General features: G+C 39.7%; 1 protein-coding gene across 1 annotated transcript in view; it reads left to right on the plus strand.

Annotated features, from left to right (window-relative positions):
- adra1ab (adrenoceptor alpha 1Ab) overlaps positions 1–17,316 on the plus strand; it is a 40,991-nt gene extending 23,675 nt beyond the window's left edge. Inside the window, exon 2 of the mRNA XM_020919261.2 lies at positions 16,862–17,316. Within this exon, the coding sequence (XP_020774920.2) occupies positions 16,862–17,316 (455 nt within the window). The remainder of the gene's footprint in view (positions 1–16,861) is intronic.
- The last annotated feature ends 601 nt before the right edge of the window (positions 17,317–17,917 follow it).

Genomic DNA, 17,917 nt, shown 5'->3' on the forward strand with positions numbered 1-17,917 from the left:
ACATTCCATGTACGTGCCACACAGGGCTGCGGCGGTGCTCCCACACTCCACCGTCCTCCCACAAATCCCCAGTTCAGAACACTTCAAACAGAAAAGAGAACGTGAACTACATTGAGATTTACAAAGTAAATGTAACTCCACACTGACTTTATTTTCATCAGCTTACTTCTAATAGATGTTTTTACTAGTTGTTTCTTTGAGAGTTGGGTTCAGTAGACTGTTCACTTTCACTTTATGCCACTGATGCAGCGCCACATGAAAACTTTATTGGACTTGTTCACTCAACAATTTAATGCGTAATGAAAAAACAACTCTAAACTGATGTGACATGAGCTAACGAGCGATCTGATTTAACACAGTAGTGATCTGCTCTGTTGTTTCGAAGACTTTTATTTCGCAAACTAAGGGTCTCTCCGCATGCTCTTCTGGAGCTGAAACACATCAGTGAGCGAGGGTCTACACCTAAATCAGAGACCTTCAGTGGCATGGAACAGTGAGTGTGTTCACATGCACATCAATAACCCGGTTATGATTGGGTTTTTGGAGTATCCCGGTTTCTTCATGGTGCATGTATACGCAGTAACCCGGTTTCAGTATCCCGGTTATTAGAAACCAGGTTACTGTAGCTGGTTTATTCTGATAGAAACCAGGATACTTGTGGCATGTATGCGCAGTATCCCGGTTACTGCAACATAAAGTTGAGTGCGCATGCGTCCAAAAGACACTTTCCAGTCTTTTCACCACAACACATAAATAAATTGACCAACATAAATAAAGTGACCACACGAGTAAAATGACTGTAAAATTAAGAGCTGCGCTAAACCTGCACACGTACAATCTGCACTCGTTTGACCTGCACTCGTGTGATCGCTGAAAAGCTAAAACATGAACTGTCTCCTCTACAACTGTACACGCACAGAACAGACTCACCATCATCAGCACCTCTTCTGTCACAAAAAGAACACACATAATCCACTGAGTCGTGTCATTTAGTCCAAAAGAATCTGAACCACATCAGCGGCACATGGAGCGAGCTCTTTTTATCGGCGCTAACAGTTTATGCTAATTAACGATGTGGTCTTAAGTTTCATTTCTGTAAAACGTAAACAAATGTGATCAGAGCTGAATTATCTGATCAAACTGGCTGATGTGGGTCTACAGTGGTTCTGGTTTATATGTTGTAAAGTTGAGTTTATTTATGCAGAAGTTTTGAATGAAGAATCTGTTGGTTTGATGTGTGCAGTGGATTGTGGGAGATCTCGTAGCTCCTTAGCTTCTTATGCTAAAGGAGCTCATGGTTTGTATATTTCCTGGTTTATGAAATTGATTTAAGTAAATTTTTGCGCTTGTGCATTTGTAAGATTATGTCAAGAAACCAGGATACTCCATTTGATCATGTATACGCGAATATGAGTATCCCGGTTTCTCCGTGCGCATGTAAACATAGTAACCCGAATACTGACATAACCGGGATATGGCTAATAACCTGGATACTGATGTGCATGTAAACGCACTCAGTGGAGCTGCATGATGTGGAGTCAGCTTGTAAGGAGGTTTGAACAGGACCAGGAGAGAGCGCTAAAATACTTAAACATGTATGGATCATTTAAAACATCTTCACACATGTTTTTGATGAGGGAACAACATTATAACATGGTAGAAAGTTGTTTTTTTTTTTGTTTTTTGCATAATACCCTCTCTTTAATTAACTATGAATATGGATTGGCCAGTTTTTTCAGAGCCAATGCTCAAAATAAAGTTTTGGAATGCATTTTGAGATCAGTCAATGAGGGACTAATTTAAATCATTTCACCCAAATTTTCCCCCTGCTTGTGTCCATGGAGATGCTACTGGTTTACCCGAAATGTTCCACAGTATAGCTTTAAACTTAATATGAGAAAAGTAAGTAATAGATACCATCAAATACATCCCTGTTTACAGCGCCCCCTTCTGATACAAGGACGTTAATGTTGCTCTAAAGCGTTGGGTCAGGTGGTTGGCCCGAACAACTGCGCTGGAACAAATAAAGTGCAAATGTATGCAGTACATGAGAAAACTACTGAAGCAAATATTTATGAGTCAATTTAAGGGTGCAAAAAGTATGGATAAATGCATTGTACTTTTCATAACCTTACTTAATACATTGACAACATCTTTATTCTTCTCATATTTTTATTTCACTGTGTATCTAATGGAAACGGCGAGTGGTACTATATAAAACCCAGCAGGTGTTTGCCTTTTCATTTTCTTTTCTCACATTTGCTCTGTGCTGCAGAATTGTCTTGTTGTGTTGTATGGTCTGTATTGAAGATTGTCTCAAAACTTTCACTGAAATTGAAACAAAAGTTCATGTGTTGGTTTATAAACTCTTCTATCGTCACATGGCGGGTTTAGTCTGTGTAGTTCAATGATTATCAGAAATTAAAGGTTCTGTATTACACAACATTGACTCTTGTGAGCTTTAAGTCATGTTAGAATGTTGTTTTTTCATCCAAAACAGACCTGGAGTTGTGTTTTGTTTCATTCAACAATTTGAGTAATCCTTATTAATCTGTCGGTATTTCTAAAGCTCAAAATGCTCTGTTCCACCTTGTGATGTCATGAAGTGGTAGTTTTCAAGACAACAGCTACCTTTTATCTTTACTTCAGTAGAGATTTCCAAAGTGTATACCATATTTTTCAGATTATAATTCGCTCCGGAGTAGCGGAGTAGTCACACTTTTTGGGCAAAATTTATTGTATAAAATCAGAGACCAGGAACCGATATTTCATGTTGAAAGTCGAGTTTTAGTAATAACAATAGAAGAGAGAACAACAGACTGTTAATGTCACATATGAACAGTTCTTCAGATAAATATAACATACAGAACAGAACAAGTTTACCAAACTCTCCATCTCACTCCAAATCACTAAATCCATTAAATTCTTCATCCTCGGTGTCACTTCTGAACAACTCCATGACCTCCAGAGGTAAGCGGAACGCCTCTTCCTCTTCTGTGTTGCTGTCGTCAGACTCAGCATCAGTTCCAGTTAAAGTTATTCCGGCTTTTCTGAATCCCGACAGGATGGTTTTGGTGTCACTGAAGTCCAGACTTTGTCCATCCATCCAGTGACTTCCAGGAAAGTTGCATGGTGCATCCTCCCGATGTCACAAGTTTCTTGTTCACTCCAAACTTTCTTTCTGCTGCTCCGTTTTCATCTTTACTTGCAGAAGGACAGTGTTAGCCAGGCTGGCACCACCTAGTGTCTCAGCTCAGTTTAATTTCCCTCCAGTGACTAGGTCAGGAATTGGAATACACAAGACTGTTTGCAAGAACCCCGGAAGTTGTAGACGGCACACCGGCCAATCAGTGAAGATACCATGTCTGGGTCCCTTTTGTGGACAACAGTAAACAAAGTGGTCGAGATGGATGTAGACAAAGCCATACATTCTATGGTGGCAATAAAGACAGAACAAAGAGAATGTTTGGTGAATTTTATCAAGGGGAAAGACGTTATTGCCCTTCTTCCTACAGGATTTGGCGCATTACATACGTCACGACCAAATAGCAGGGACTGGTTAAATAAAATAAGTACCCGCCTACCGTTGAGTGAACAAATCCTAACGCTGCGAGGTGCTAATGAATCAGGCTAAGACAGCGGCTCTTTCTGCAGGAGACATGCGCAGTCGCACAGAGTGACACATGGTGGTACAGGAGTAATAGGAGTAGCAAATTTATTGACACACAAACCTAGAGCCTCTTGCAGCTGTCATTGTGAAGATTTTAATATATAATCACACTTGAGTATAAGTCGCAGGAAACACCCAAACCATAAAAAAGTACAACTTATAGTCCGAAAAATACAGTATATAGTGTTTGAATAGCATTATATGTGTTCCTAGCAATTTTTTGGCAATTAGGTCAATTTAAATCTAAATGTGACTTTGTTGGCCATTACAATTTCAAGTAGCTGGTGACATCATGCAAGTCTGCCCTAATTACAGCCAGGTTGTGAGCTCCATAGTGCATCTTTAAAGTGGTATTCACTTTCAAAAAAGATTTCACTGGTTCTTTTGGTTAATGATGTCAACATATAGTACAGCTAATATCATAATGCTTCTTCTCACGAAAACACACAAATTTGACATTGTATTCGAAGCTCCATTTGGCATCTACGGACACAAATAATGCACCGTGAGACGACATAGACCGGCAAAGGTGACTGCACAAAGCTCTCACTTGAAATTACAAGAAATTACCGTCATTTTTGTGGAGAAGTTGCTACAGTAGTTCTCTGCTGTGGTCCCCTCAAAGTGTCATCTAATAACAGCAATCAGACTCAATTACCCATAAAGCCACAGTGCTACACAAGGGAAAAATACTGACGCGCGATTGGTCGAGGCTTCCTTTGAATGAGACGAGGTTGTTATCGCCAGCTGCAGAAGTCATTACCGCTACTACAAGGACAATCAAAATCTTCTTTCCGAAAAGTTCACTTCAGCGATGAACTGTGCACGACAATACAAATATGATCAAATATATATATATATAAACTGTATAAATGATAATAATAAATACATTAAAAAGGCAACAAAACACTTAAAACACATACCATTTTTAGATTTGTGTTTTATTATTATGAAAATGTTATATTCGCCAAAAAAAGAATCATACTGACACTTTTGGCAGTCTGAGTTTGAGTTGTTCCTCCCTCCTTCTGCCCTCCGCATTAAGTCACTCCCCCTTCAGAGCGCTATAACAACTAGGTCACGATAACTTTTGAAGCATTATATGAAATACTGTGATAAACGCTAATATTAAACCTATTTTAGGCCACAAAACAGGATAATTCCAGTAAACAGGGAATACATTGAAGATTTAACTAGGAAATCGGTGCCAGTCTCGTGATTTCGGACTCAATCTGGACTCGGCCGTTATGGTCTGATCAGGTATCAGTTAAATAATATACGTATATAGATGTAACACAGAGGTTTTTGTTTTTTTAACTGAGGTGCAGGATTTGCTCAGGGACGTCCAGTCAGTGTGACTGTCTGTCCCAGCGCCTGCTGTACTAGAGGCACACTTACGCTGGGAGTTTTGGGCCGTGCTGTGCTCAGGCACTGTTACCTGAGGAACTGTGGCCCGTATTCACACCTGCGCGGCCGATGTCACACGGCGCTGTTTTGTTTGCATGTTGCGCAACGGAGTTGGCGCTTTTGGTGGAGAGGGTAGGAAAAGCAGCATGAAGCGTCTATTGAGCGGTGGGACCGATGTTGCGGTGTGGGCACTGCTGTGTGTTTGTGGATGTGGTGGTGGTGCGGGGGAGTGGGAGCGGCTGGGGGAGAGAGGCTGTGGGGCTTCTGTCATCTCGTTTTTATTTGGTAAGATTTTGTCTTATTTGGAGATCATAGACGAGCCTAAATGTTTCTAATGTAATGCACATGCAAACATATAATATCAAATATACAAAGTGTAGATTGTGCAGAGTCTAGTCTTTGTCCAGTTCATTAAGTTTACTAAGTTATGCATTCCAAGACCAGACTGTGAAAAGTCAAGATTTTCAACAATGATGGTGCATGGTTAGAAAAATTTATAAAATTAGTTTTGGATATTTGATTTTTCACAAGTTCAGCCCAAATACTAAACATTGAAATCAACACAAACTGATCCCACACACATCCTGGATCTTATTCTTTGCTCTTTGCTCTCATTTCATAATGTTTATAGAAGTATCGGATCGGGACTCGATATCAGCAGATGCTCAAAATCAAATTACTTCGACTTGGGGGCAAAAAAATGTGATTGGAACATCCCTAGATTTAACCAATAATTAGCCATAGGTTATTTATTCTACCCCCTACAAATCTTACTTTATTACATCAAAATGTCAAAAATCTCACATTACTGCAAATACAATGTACACGCCATAAACACTGAGCCTCTAATTCTATTGTTCCAGTTGATATTGTAATCATCGTGATTCGTGACAGACGAAATCACAACATTATGTGTATCTCGCTAATGAAGCTTCTGCACATCGCGTCAGGTTTGTGAAGATGTATCATGTATCAAGCTTTAGATAGGATCATATTGTTAACCATAAGGAGGGTCTTCAGTCTGAGAACCTTTTGCTGTTACTTATGTGTGATTGAATCTTAGTTTTCAGGAGTTCTTGTAGATTGTTGCACCAGTGCTTGTATGCTGTGGAGTGCTGACTTATAGTTGGACTTTTTACAGTGAAAAAAAAAAATCCAGAAAAATAAAGAACAGTTCTAAAGTAATAATTATGGAAACATGTAGTTGGGTAATACCAGGTGTGTCGATGGACATAATATATTTCTGCCGGATGTTTGATTGACAGATATTGTCACCAATCAGATGTTATGGTGTTTTAAGTTTGGTTGACAGTGCTCCGTGTTTTAGTTGTTTTTGTTGTTGTCCTGCGGAGCTCGTGGGTGCGAAGTCTCGTGTGCCTATAAAAGAAGTGAGTAGTGGTTTAAAGAAAGGCACATATACATCAAGCTGTTTACAGAGTGTTGTGAAGTTTTTAGCAGTAGAAGATTATAGAAAATGTGTGTTCAAGGGCCAATTATATGTTTCATGAAAAGGCTAAGTGCTAGATGCTAAGTGCTAGCTAGCGGCCTGCTATTATTACAGAGCTATTACCGCTTGTTTCCGACGTGTTTGTTTATAGAGTATATTATAATTTATATATCTTCCTTCTGTTTGTTTGTTTCAGGACCACACACACACACACACACGCACACACACACACACACACACACACACACAAACAGTTCAGCATTTTTAATAAAGTCATAAGCAGTGTTGGGGAGTAACAGATTACATGTACCAGAGTTACGTAATCAGAGTACAAATTATGAGTAACTGTATTCGGTTACAGTTACTGTTTCAGTGAGTGGTAATTGGATTACAGTTATTTGATTGAAATAAATGGATTACACAAAGGTATTTTCCTGTTTTCACATTTTGGGCTATATCCCTTTTTTTTTTTTTTTTTTTTTTCCCCCGGTAATTCCACTTATTGCCGGACACTAAACCAGGTCTAAAACCAGAACTCAACCAGGTCTAAAACAAGGTCTAAACCCAGGTCTAAACCAGGTCTAAACCAGGTCTCAAACAGGATTTAACAGGACTAAATCATGCTGTGTGGACATGTCTCCTCCTCTTCTATCAATAATATTTTTAAGTTGATTAAGTAAAGTTTTTCATTTTCTTTTAGCAGACAAAACACCTTATGTTATGATTTCCTAGTCTTTGCTTCTCTACAGCAAATCAAGTAATCCAAAGTATTCAGATTACGTTACTCATCTAAAGTAATTTAATGGATTATGTTACAAACTACATTTTGGGGTATGTAATCTGTAATCTGTAGGGGAATACATTTTAAAAGTAATCTTCCAACACTGGCCATAAACTTCATCATCTCTCATAGTGCATTCTTACCAATGCCCCCTGGTGGTCACAACAATTATAAACCACACAACTAGTTTCCCCATAACACCAGGACTAAGGATTAAAGGTCCTATATTACACAAAATGCATTCTTTTGTTTTATTCACAGATGTTTGAGTATGGTAACCCTGTCTACATCTTCAAAGCTCAAAATGTTGTGTTCCTCTTTATGGAACATAGATCAGAAAATAGCCTAATATGAGCCCTTTAAAGCAGGTAAAGATCAGGACAAAATGTGCACATATCTACTAAATTTTTACTAACGACTAAACCTCCTTGTCAGAGATTAATTTGATCAGATCTCAGAAGTTGGCCTGGTTAGCATTTGGATGGGAGACCACTGGAAATACCAGATGCCACAGTGGGGCGGCAGTGACAACTGATGATGTGTCCTTAGGAAAGACATTTCACCCGCATTGCTTAGTATAACTGTGGTGTATCTTTGTGAGTGGTAGTGGTCTGGAAAAGTGCCAAAGGATTAATGCATTATTATTTGTTCTGAACACAGTTATTTTCAAAATCTTGATTTCAGTTGTTAATAAAATCACTTAGCCTTTGGATATTGGCTACTTACATACATACACTACCGTTCAAAAGTTTGGGGTCACTTAGAAATTTCCTTATTTTTGAAAGAAAAGCACTGTTTTTTTCAATGAAGATAACTTTAAACTAATCAGAAATACACTCTATACATTGCTAATGTGGTAAATGACTATTCTAGTTGCTGATGTCTGGTTTTTGATGCAGTATCTACATAGGTGTATAGAGGTCCATTTCAAACAACTGTCACTCCAGTGTTCTAATGGTACAATGTGTTTGCGCATTGTGTCAGAAGACTAAAGGATAATTAGAAAACCCTTGTGCAATCATGTTAGGACAGCCGAAAACAGTTTAGCTGGTTAGAAAAGCTATAAAACTGACCTTCCTTTGAGCAGATTGAGTATCTGGAGCATCACATTTGTGGGGTCGATTAAACACTCAAAATGGTCAGAAAAAGAAAACTTTCATGTGAAACTCGACAGTCTATTCTTGTTTTTAGAAATGAAGGCTATTCCATGCGAGAAATTACCAAGAAACTGAAGATTTCCTACAACGGTGTGTACTACTCCCTTCATAGAACAGCACAAACAGGCTCTAACCAGAGTAGAAAGAGAAGTGGAAGGCCCTGCCACATGACTGAGCAGGAAAATAAGTACATTAGAGTCTGTAGTTTGAGAAATAGATGCCTCACAGGTCCTCAACCAGCAGCTTCATTAAATAGTACCTGCAAAATGCCAGTGTCAACATCTACAGTAAAGAGGCGACTCCAGGATGCTGGACTTCAGGGCAAAGTGGCAAAGAAAAAGCCATATCTGAGACTGGCCAGTAAAAGAAAAAGATTAACATGGGCAAAAGAACAGACACTGGACAGAGGGAGATTGGAAAAAAAAGTGTTATGAACGGACAAATCAAAGTTTGAGGTGTTTGGATCACACAGAAGAACATTTGTGAGACACAGAACAACTGAAAAGATGCTGGAAGAGTGTCTGACGCCATCTGTCAAACATGGTGGGGGTAAAGTGATGGTCTGGGGTTGCTTTGGTGCTGGTAAGGTGGGAAATTTGATCAGGGTAATAGGGATTTTGAATAAGGAAGGGTATCACTCCATTTTGCAACACCATGCCATACCTTGTGGACAGTGCTTGATTGGAGCCAATTTCATCCTACAACCGGAAAATGACCCAAAGCACACCTCCAAATTGTGCAAGAACTATTTAGAGAAGAAGCAGGCAGCTGGTTTTCTATCTGTAATGGAGTGGCCAGCGCTGTCACCAGATCTAAACCCCACTGAGCTGTTGTGAGAGCAGCTTGACCATATGGTGCGCAAGAAGTGCCCATCTAGCCAATCCAACTTGTGGGAGGTGCTTCTAGAAACGTGGGGTGAAATTTCTCCAGATTATCAACACATTAACAGCTAGAATGCCCAAGGTCTGCAATGCTGAAAATGCTGCAAATGGAGGATTCTTTGACGAAAGCAAAGTTTGATGGAAAAAAACACACAATATACAAATCGTTATTTCTAACCTTGTCAATGTCTTGACTATATTTTCTATTCATTTTACAACTCATGGTGGTAAACAAGTGTGACTTTTCATGGAAAACACAAAATTGTCTGGGTGACCTCAAACTTTTGAACGGTAGTGTATCAGTGATTTTTGAGAATCGGGACAAAACAGGTTTTGAAAATGACTTATTTCAAAAGCATTCTGCATTTATGGGAGTTATATGTCTTTGCAGAGTGAGTCAGAGTTGAGTTGAACAGAAATGCAAAGGATCAGGTCTTGAATAAAAACATTTTTTGATACAACTCAATTATTGTCAACTCCGTCAGACACACTAAAAGCACATACAACTGATTTACTCCAGTCTAAAAAAAAAAAAATGTTGTAATAAGAGTTATTTGTCATTGTGTCCAATTTAAATATATCTGAAAATTTAAATTGTATTATTACACTTTTATGAACATTCGAGTTTCATAATATCTCAATGTCAATATGTTTCTGTAAATAATCAACACAAATCAGGCTGCAGATTTCAATATCTTTTACCACCTAAACCACATAAAATTTCTTTAAAAAATGATAAAAACTCCCACCAAATGCATGGATCTGATGGAGCTGACAGAAAACTGACAATTATTTCATCTCCAACCTTCAAACTCACTATTGGAGAAGAAAGTTTTCTCTCCTCCTCGACCCCCTGTCTCTCAGTCTGCATCCACAAACCATCCTCCTCTTCCTCTCCCTCTTCTCTGCCCCACTACAGATTTTATTCTGACTTTAATGGTTTTATATGTTTTACTTTGCATTTGAATATTTGAAGTGCTGGTGTCACAACATGATGAAGTTTATTATATTATATTATATTATATTATGTACAGACTGAAAAGATCATGTATTTCCTTCCAACACAAACAGCAAACCAGTATCACAGCAGTGCTTCCAGGAGCCGAACCTTCGTGCCATTGTGATAGTGTTGTTCAGTCCTGTCTAGTCCCAGTCTAATTTCAGTCTCCTTTGTAGGGAGTATTATACCTTTGATGATAGGCCAAGATAACAAGGACTGAGCTGGCAGTGAGTGCCCTCGGTACAGCACAGAAAAGCAATTTCTGTAACAACAATATCCCAATTTAAACTAAAATAAGAGAGCACTGTGCCATTTTTTTTTTCATTTGTCTCAGGGTGCCAACATGAATGAAAGGTACTGGACATTTATTCAGAATTAATACACACAGTCCAGTGTCTTTTCATTCAAATCCAAGCCTTTCTCCCGTCCTACATAATAACTCGGACATCTTACCACCACGCATCCCTCGCTCCCCCGCTGCTCTGCACTCTGCTCCTCCTCACATTCTGAAGAGGCACACACAGGAATTCAATTATGAGCGGCTAAACAGAACAAATAAAAGAGCGAACATCGGGCCCTCTCGGTTTGCACTGCCCCGATGCTGCTGCTGCTGCTGCTGCTATATATGAAAACCTATTATAGATAACAAGCACGGGCTCTAATGGCCTGTGATGTATCCACGCCTGCTCTCACCCTAGGGTGCTCTGAGGACGCCCATGGGTGCTCGGTACTTATGCGTTTCAATTAAGACGGACGTTCCCTACTCCAGTTGTGAAAGGCTGAAGAATGATTGGATTTTTTTTCCCATTTTCAGCATATATTTTTTCTTCAGTGCTTTAACAGTAGGGGTTGGAGGAGATGTGTAAATTTATCAAAGAATACAATATACGGTATGTTTGTAAAGGATAGGATACAAAGACTCCAGCTGCAGGTGGACTGAAGCGCGCTACGTTTAGGTTTACTACTGTCGACATTTTATAGACATACAAAAGATATATGGAATTATGTAGTAAATACTTTATCGACAGCGCTGAAAATCCTTGGTCTTCTCTCAATGAGCTTCCTGATAAAGCCTTCTGAACTGGTTTTCACTTGAACTGTATTTTGTCAGGGTCAAAAAATGAAAAAAGTGCAACATAATAATCATAGCAAAGAGTGACTGTTAAAAAAAATTTAATCTAATACAAGTTTTGAGTTATTTTGAGTTTATTTTTTGTTTTGTTCAATACATTTCATATGAGTCATTCATAGTTCTGATTCCTTCAGTGAGAAGCTTCAGTGTAAATAAGTACTGTAATTTCCGGACTATAGGCGAGTTTCATTGTTTACAAAAGCGCGCGTTGCATGCTGGGAATTATTTTGGTCGGCAGCAATAAACACTAATTCAACATGACGGACGGAGCGAGAAAGCACGTAAAGGGTACTGATCCCGGTTATTTATCCACTCTAACGGCAGAAGACCCAAGACGATTTGACCAGAAATTGGCCAAATCACCCTTTTCAACCCCGACAAAGCCTGGACCAAACCAAATTTCTGGTCGGAATCGCCAACTACCTTGACAAATATTCACTTGGGCGATATCCACAATGACTTGGTGGAAACTCCTGGGCCATTCACAGCAGAAAAGATGAAAACCTCCAAGAGTCTCGATGTGTTGTTGAACTTGTTGGAGTCCACGGTTTGCTAGGATCTTCTACGTTTGCTCTGTGAATGTTTGAAAGCCGTTTAATTCACCGTTAGTGGTTCTTTTCACTCAGAATACGAAAAAGACATTTTCCTTCTTCCGTGCTTCTATTTGTGCATCCGATAATGCAGCAGGAATTTACCATTATCGGGGATAAATACACGAGGTTACGCACTGTGTTTGACCGCTATCCTGTTTCTTGCCTCCGACCAAAATATTTCCCAGCATGCAACGCGGGCTTTTAATAACAATGACGTCAGCTGAAACTCGCCTATAAGCTGCTACCTTTTTTTCACACTTTCAACCCTGCTGCTAATATATGGACAGATTCTTTGTTTGGCACATTGTCCATTCTTATAAGGTCTATGATTTGGCAACACGGTGGATATGCGCAGCCTGAGTGCCGAAAACGCCGCTGTCTGTGCAGTTACACATGGATCTAGGGTTAACATGAAGTTGCTGCACTAGCTCATGATATTGTCAGAGCACTAAACAGTTTACTGTCATGTGATAAAATAAGTTATGAAGCTAAATTAACTTCAGTGAGGGGGATATGTCTTGCCTGTATGCATAAATGACAAGAAGAAACGTCTCAAACTTCAGTAGCCGCACATCCACTCATACCTGATTGACAGAACTAGCCCCGCCCCCGAGAGAGTTTGAAATCTGCTGAAATCTACAAGACACTGACATGATACAGACAGGACAGAGGTTCTTTCTGCAGGAGACATGCGCAGGGAGAGACGGGGGTGAAGCGCTGAGGAAGTTGCTCATTTGATTGTGTTTTGAACAGTTATTTTGCACTTCATTGATGTGGCTGCAGAAGAAGGAAACAGAGCTCCTGCACGTGAGCTTGACATCAGTGAGTCAATGGTGAGTTTTGGTGATGGCAGCGTGACGAACTGACTCAATGCAAAAAGACAACAAAAACTTTGAGGCGATAAAAGCAGACGACCCAAACTTGAAAACATTCTTGAAGACGTGGACACCTGCGGCTTATATTCAACCTATATATGTACAATTTTAAAACGTAGTTAAAAATTTTCCACAGACAGTTACACGCCACAATGGGACTTATCACATTCAGGTCTATGACAGTGCGTGCCTTATAATCCAGACTGCCCTAATAGTGTGGAAAATACAGTAATTGGGCAGTCTTACTACAAATTAAATTGTGTTATGTTAGATGTAACATTTTAATAAAAGTTAGCATTGAGACACAAATGGCTACACAGTCTCTCTGACCAGAACCTGGACAGTACCTGGAGGTCACCAGGCCGACTGCTTCCCTACATCCTAAAATGTTTGGTTCCACCTTATAAGCTTACGGCATTATCCAGGAAAATGAACACTCACAACTCCAATTTTGAAAAAGGTTGAGGAATGATTGGATTTTTCTTTGTGAGCTGATGTGGAGGTCCTGGGGTGTCTTATGGGGGTGAGAAGGTACACGTGCTTACGAAGCACTGACACCAGCATGTGCCAGAGAGATATACTGTACACCCCTGTGGTTCACTCAGAGGATTCTGCAAGGTTGTCCCCATTCAGACAGAGATATACACTTCCAAGACAGTTAATGGAGCTGCTTATAAATGCTTCGCTGTGTGCTTTTCACGCCAGCGATCTCAGAGATAAAACCGGATTTTTGATTTAAAATGTCTTTTTTTTGCTCATTTTTTCTTCACTACGATAAAAGCAGAGGTCAGAGCAGACACGCTGGTCTCATTAAAGGGGACATACCGTGCAAAACTGACTTTCATGATCTTTTACACATTATAACAGTGTTCCCTTATTGTTACATTAACACTAAATCCTTAACTGTATGTATGGTGTTTTTACAGCATTATCTATTGTTTCAAGTGATTATTTTTGGCAGTTTTTAATGTAAACTAGGTCCATTTGCAGCTTTCTGCTCAAAAACATAAGTGTGTTTCCTCCATGAGCCACAGCAGCTACTACCAGCGATTGACTCCAGACAGTTTCAGATGTTTCTGATACAAACACCTGACTGCAGGAGCGGAGTGTAAAGTGCATATGACAGATTTGTATTATTCTCAAATTTTTATTTAATTTGGTGGTTTTAACTATTGTAAATATAAATAATACTTTTAAACAAATCAAGAAGCAATTTGCAAAGAAAAGTGGAAAAATATTATTATATATGAAAACTGCAGAAGTAGAAAGTTCTAAAGGTGCGTTCAATTATCCATCCATCTCCCACTTGGATCTTGGATATGACGTCATGTGTCCGACTTAGAGAAATACATGGACACCAACTGGAAAAGTGTTGTTGTTTATCTTCTGTTAGCAACTCTAAGGACATTTAGCAACACCCGTTTAAAACAAGTCTGTGTTCAATATTGGCCTCGCCACAACACCGACCGCCATCTCCACAGGCACTGATACAGACACAGTAAGGTACTGCAGTAATACTACCATACCCATAGGCACTCATACGGAGGCAGTATTGTACTGCAGTAATACGAGTGACTGAAATTGTCATTTAAACCACCAAAGCTCCAAACACAATGAAAATAGAGTCCAAGACTTGTGGTATGAACCATCTCAGAATCCATGCTTGGTCTCCTCCGAGTTATTCCAAGTTCCACCGTCCGAGGAAAAGGGTCAAGTCAGTGTGTGTCGCTAGGCAACGTCCTCCAACCTCCAAGTCGGACGGATAATTCGAACGCACCCTTAAACCCCAATAAGATCACTCTACAGAGAATTCTATCCAAAAGTTTGACACAGTTTTCACAGAAGCAACACATTTTTTCTAATACTTTTGTTATGATCCAGCTCTGCTTGGGACAGGGAAGTAACAAAAATAAAACCAAGATGTAAAATGGAATAAATTAAATGATGTTTAATTAACAGGGGTATAAAAGGTAAATTAACAAAACAGACTAAACTATACAGAAAATAACCTAAACTAAGAAACAGAACAACAGAATAAACTGAGTTTTGTGCCACAAAAGGAGGTCAGGCAGGCTTATACAAAACAAGTGGTTAACAAATGGACACACACACTGACTAAACTAAAACACAAGTGCCCCAAAGAAAACCACATAAACCTACAAACAGAATCAAGTGGCCAAATTAAAAAAGGCACAACACAGAACTAAACTATAACGGATTGGGAGATGGAAGGCAAATCAAAGTAGTGCCACCTCTCCCTTACCCTCAGCCTCCATTGAGACTGGCTAGGTACGCAGAGTACAGATTCCCATCTCTGGAGCTGGGGAATGTGAGAGGCAAGAGGAACATAGGACGAGGAAGTCTGTCCGGTCAGGCCGTCTACCAACCTCATCTGCTGTAACTCAGCATAAGGCACAATTTCGCACATACAGCAGCCTTCAAAACAGCTACAGGCAACACTGGCAAACTTCCACCACCCAATTACCAACACCGATACAAAATTTCAAAAAACAAACCAATTGGAAGACTTACCTAATGCAATCCTATTAATCAATCAATACCAATTTACTGAGGTGGGATAAGGTATTACACTCTGACCCAGCTCTGCTAGGGACAGGGGGAAGTAACAAAATGAACAAGATTTTAAAAAATGGTAAAACTAAAGTTGTGATTTATTTAAAAGAATTGTTAAGGTAACGTTAACAAAAGATGATATTTCCAATAATTAGTAAAAAAAGACCCTCTAAACAGAGTAGCAAAACTAAAGTAGGCTAAAACAAACAACGTATACAAAATGACAACTCAAAAACAAAACCAGTCTCTAAGTCACAAGGACTCTAGTGTCTCCAACAAAATACACCGAGAGACACAAAGGTGGGAGGCAAGTCCACAGACAGAACAGCTGCCCTGAGTGGCAGGGGGTGGGTCCGTTTAAAGGGGGCTGGGGGTGTTACGGTTTCCACCAATCAGCAGGAGGGGATCCAGGTGCCATCTTAAATGGAATCCACCAATCACAGCATCACAGCAGGGGGTCTGGATATGGATGCTTGCACACACACATACACACACACATACATGGATCTAAACAGATATGGCTATAGGAGGAGCTTAACTTTAAACATGATTTCAACAAAATAAAGGTGTTTTCTTATATTTATATTTGTCAGACAATAAAGGAGTTTTAGGTAACAGTTATAGACTTCCCCATAACTGAATAATGGCCAAATTGTGGCAATATGTGGTTGTTTTTGCAGAAATCTTACATGTAAAGATTTAACTGTGTTTTTGTAAAATGAGTTTGACCTGTCATAGGCACTTTAAACTGTGGATACCTGTCAGACCTGTTACACTCCTCATGTATGTATGTATGTATGTATGTATGTATATATATATGTATATATATATATATATATATATATATATATATATATATATATTATATATATATATATATATATATATATATATATATATATATATATATATATATATATATATATATATATATATATATATATATATATATATATTTTAAAATAATACTTTTAAATAATCTTTTATTTTTTAAAAAAATGCCCATTTCTTCCAAAATAACTAGCCCTCCATATATATATATATATATATATATATATATATATATATATATATATATATATATATATATATATATATATATATATATATATATACATACAAGTTTGAAAGCTTAGGGTTAATGAGTTTGGGTTGTTTAGTTCCATTTCAACCTATTCAAAGACGTATTTCTTAAAGCCCATGTATGATTTATCCTGCACATTCTTTTTGATGATGGAACATTATAACATGGTAGAAAGATCCAAAAAGTCAGTATAGCAGAATAGTCCCCCTTTAAGTATACCTAAACTATATTCTAACACCTTTTCCTCCTTGCTTCTGTAGGCTCCATCTTCCCCTCCTGCAAGCCCTCTGAGACCGTCTTCAAGATCACCTTCTGGCTGGGCTACTTCAACAGCTGCATCAACCCCATCATCTACCCCTGCTTCAGCAAGGAGTTCAACCGCGCCTTCCAGCACGTCCTGAGGGGGCGCTGTCTCCGCACGGGCCCTCAGACCTCCGTACCCCCCGTCACCGCCGCCGCCGCCCCTGCCCCTGCCCAGGCCCTGCCCCTCCCTGCGGCCGGTCCGGTGCTGGAGAGCCCGGCCCCCTCTGCGTCCCTCTGCTTCTGCTGCTGCTGTGGAGGTGGTGGTGGTGGTGGTGGTGCAGGGCACACTCAGTCACGGAGTAAGGTTCTTCTGAAGACCTGGTGCTTCTCCAGGAGACAGACGACGAGGGAGAGCACAGGATCAGCTAAAGTTCTGAGGCTTTCCATCGGGGCCACTGGGGAGGCTGTGTAACAGTCCAGACTTTCTAAGCAAAGAACTGGAGAGAAGCAAGTAAAGGACCCTCCACCGCAAAAGTGACATAGTGCACCTTTAAAGTAGAACTAAACACTAACTCACTTTTTTACTGGTGTTGTAATGTGTCCTAAAGAAGAACTCTTCAACAGGGGGGTCACGAACTCTTTGGTTGATTAGACTGTTTCTTTTTTTTTTTCTTTTTTGAAGGATGACAGTGAATTGGTTTTCAGTGGGTTCTGGTTGTTTGCTCTTTCATCACGTATGTCTCTCTCTCTTCATTCCCTCGTGTCTCACTCCCTGTCAAAGTGCAAACACGTCGGCCCGGATTTTATCATTTCTTGTTAGGCTACATGTGAAGAGTACACACACTACCACGCATTGGGAAGAGGTGAGGCAACTTCATTCCCCAGGTGTATAAACCAGGCACCACACTCCGCAATCTGCAGTCAGCCTCCTCTCTACCCACGGAGCGACCGGGGGAGAAGGACGAGAAAACAGGAGAGGAGAGGGAGTCATGTCTTTCCTCTTGCTCCTCAGATCAGAATGACCAGATAAGTTCAGTGTCCCAAATCAAACTCTTGTCCGTGTTGCTGTCGCT

Source organism: Boleophthalmus pectinirostris, unplaced genomic scaffold (genome assembly GCF_026225935.1).
Source record: "Boleophthalmus pectinirostris isolate CB_2022bp ecotype Guang Dong unplaced genomic scaffold, ASM2622593v1 HiC_scaffold_18, whole genome shotgun sequence".
In the NCBI taxonomy this organism is placed as follows: Eukaryota; Metazoa; Chordata; class Actinopteri; order Gobiiformes; family Gobiidae; genus Boleophthalmus; species Boleophthalmus pectinirostris.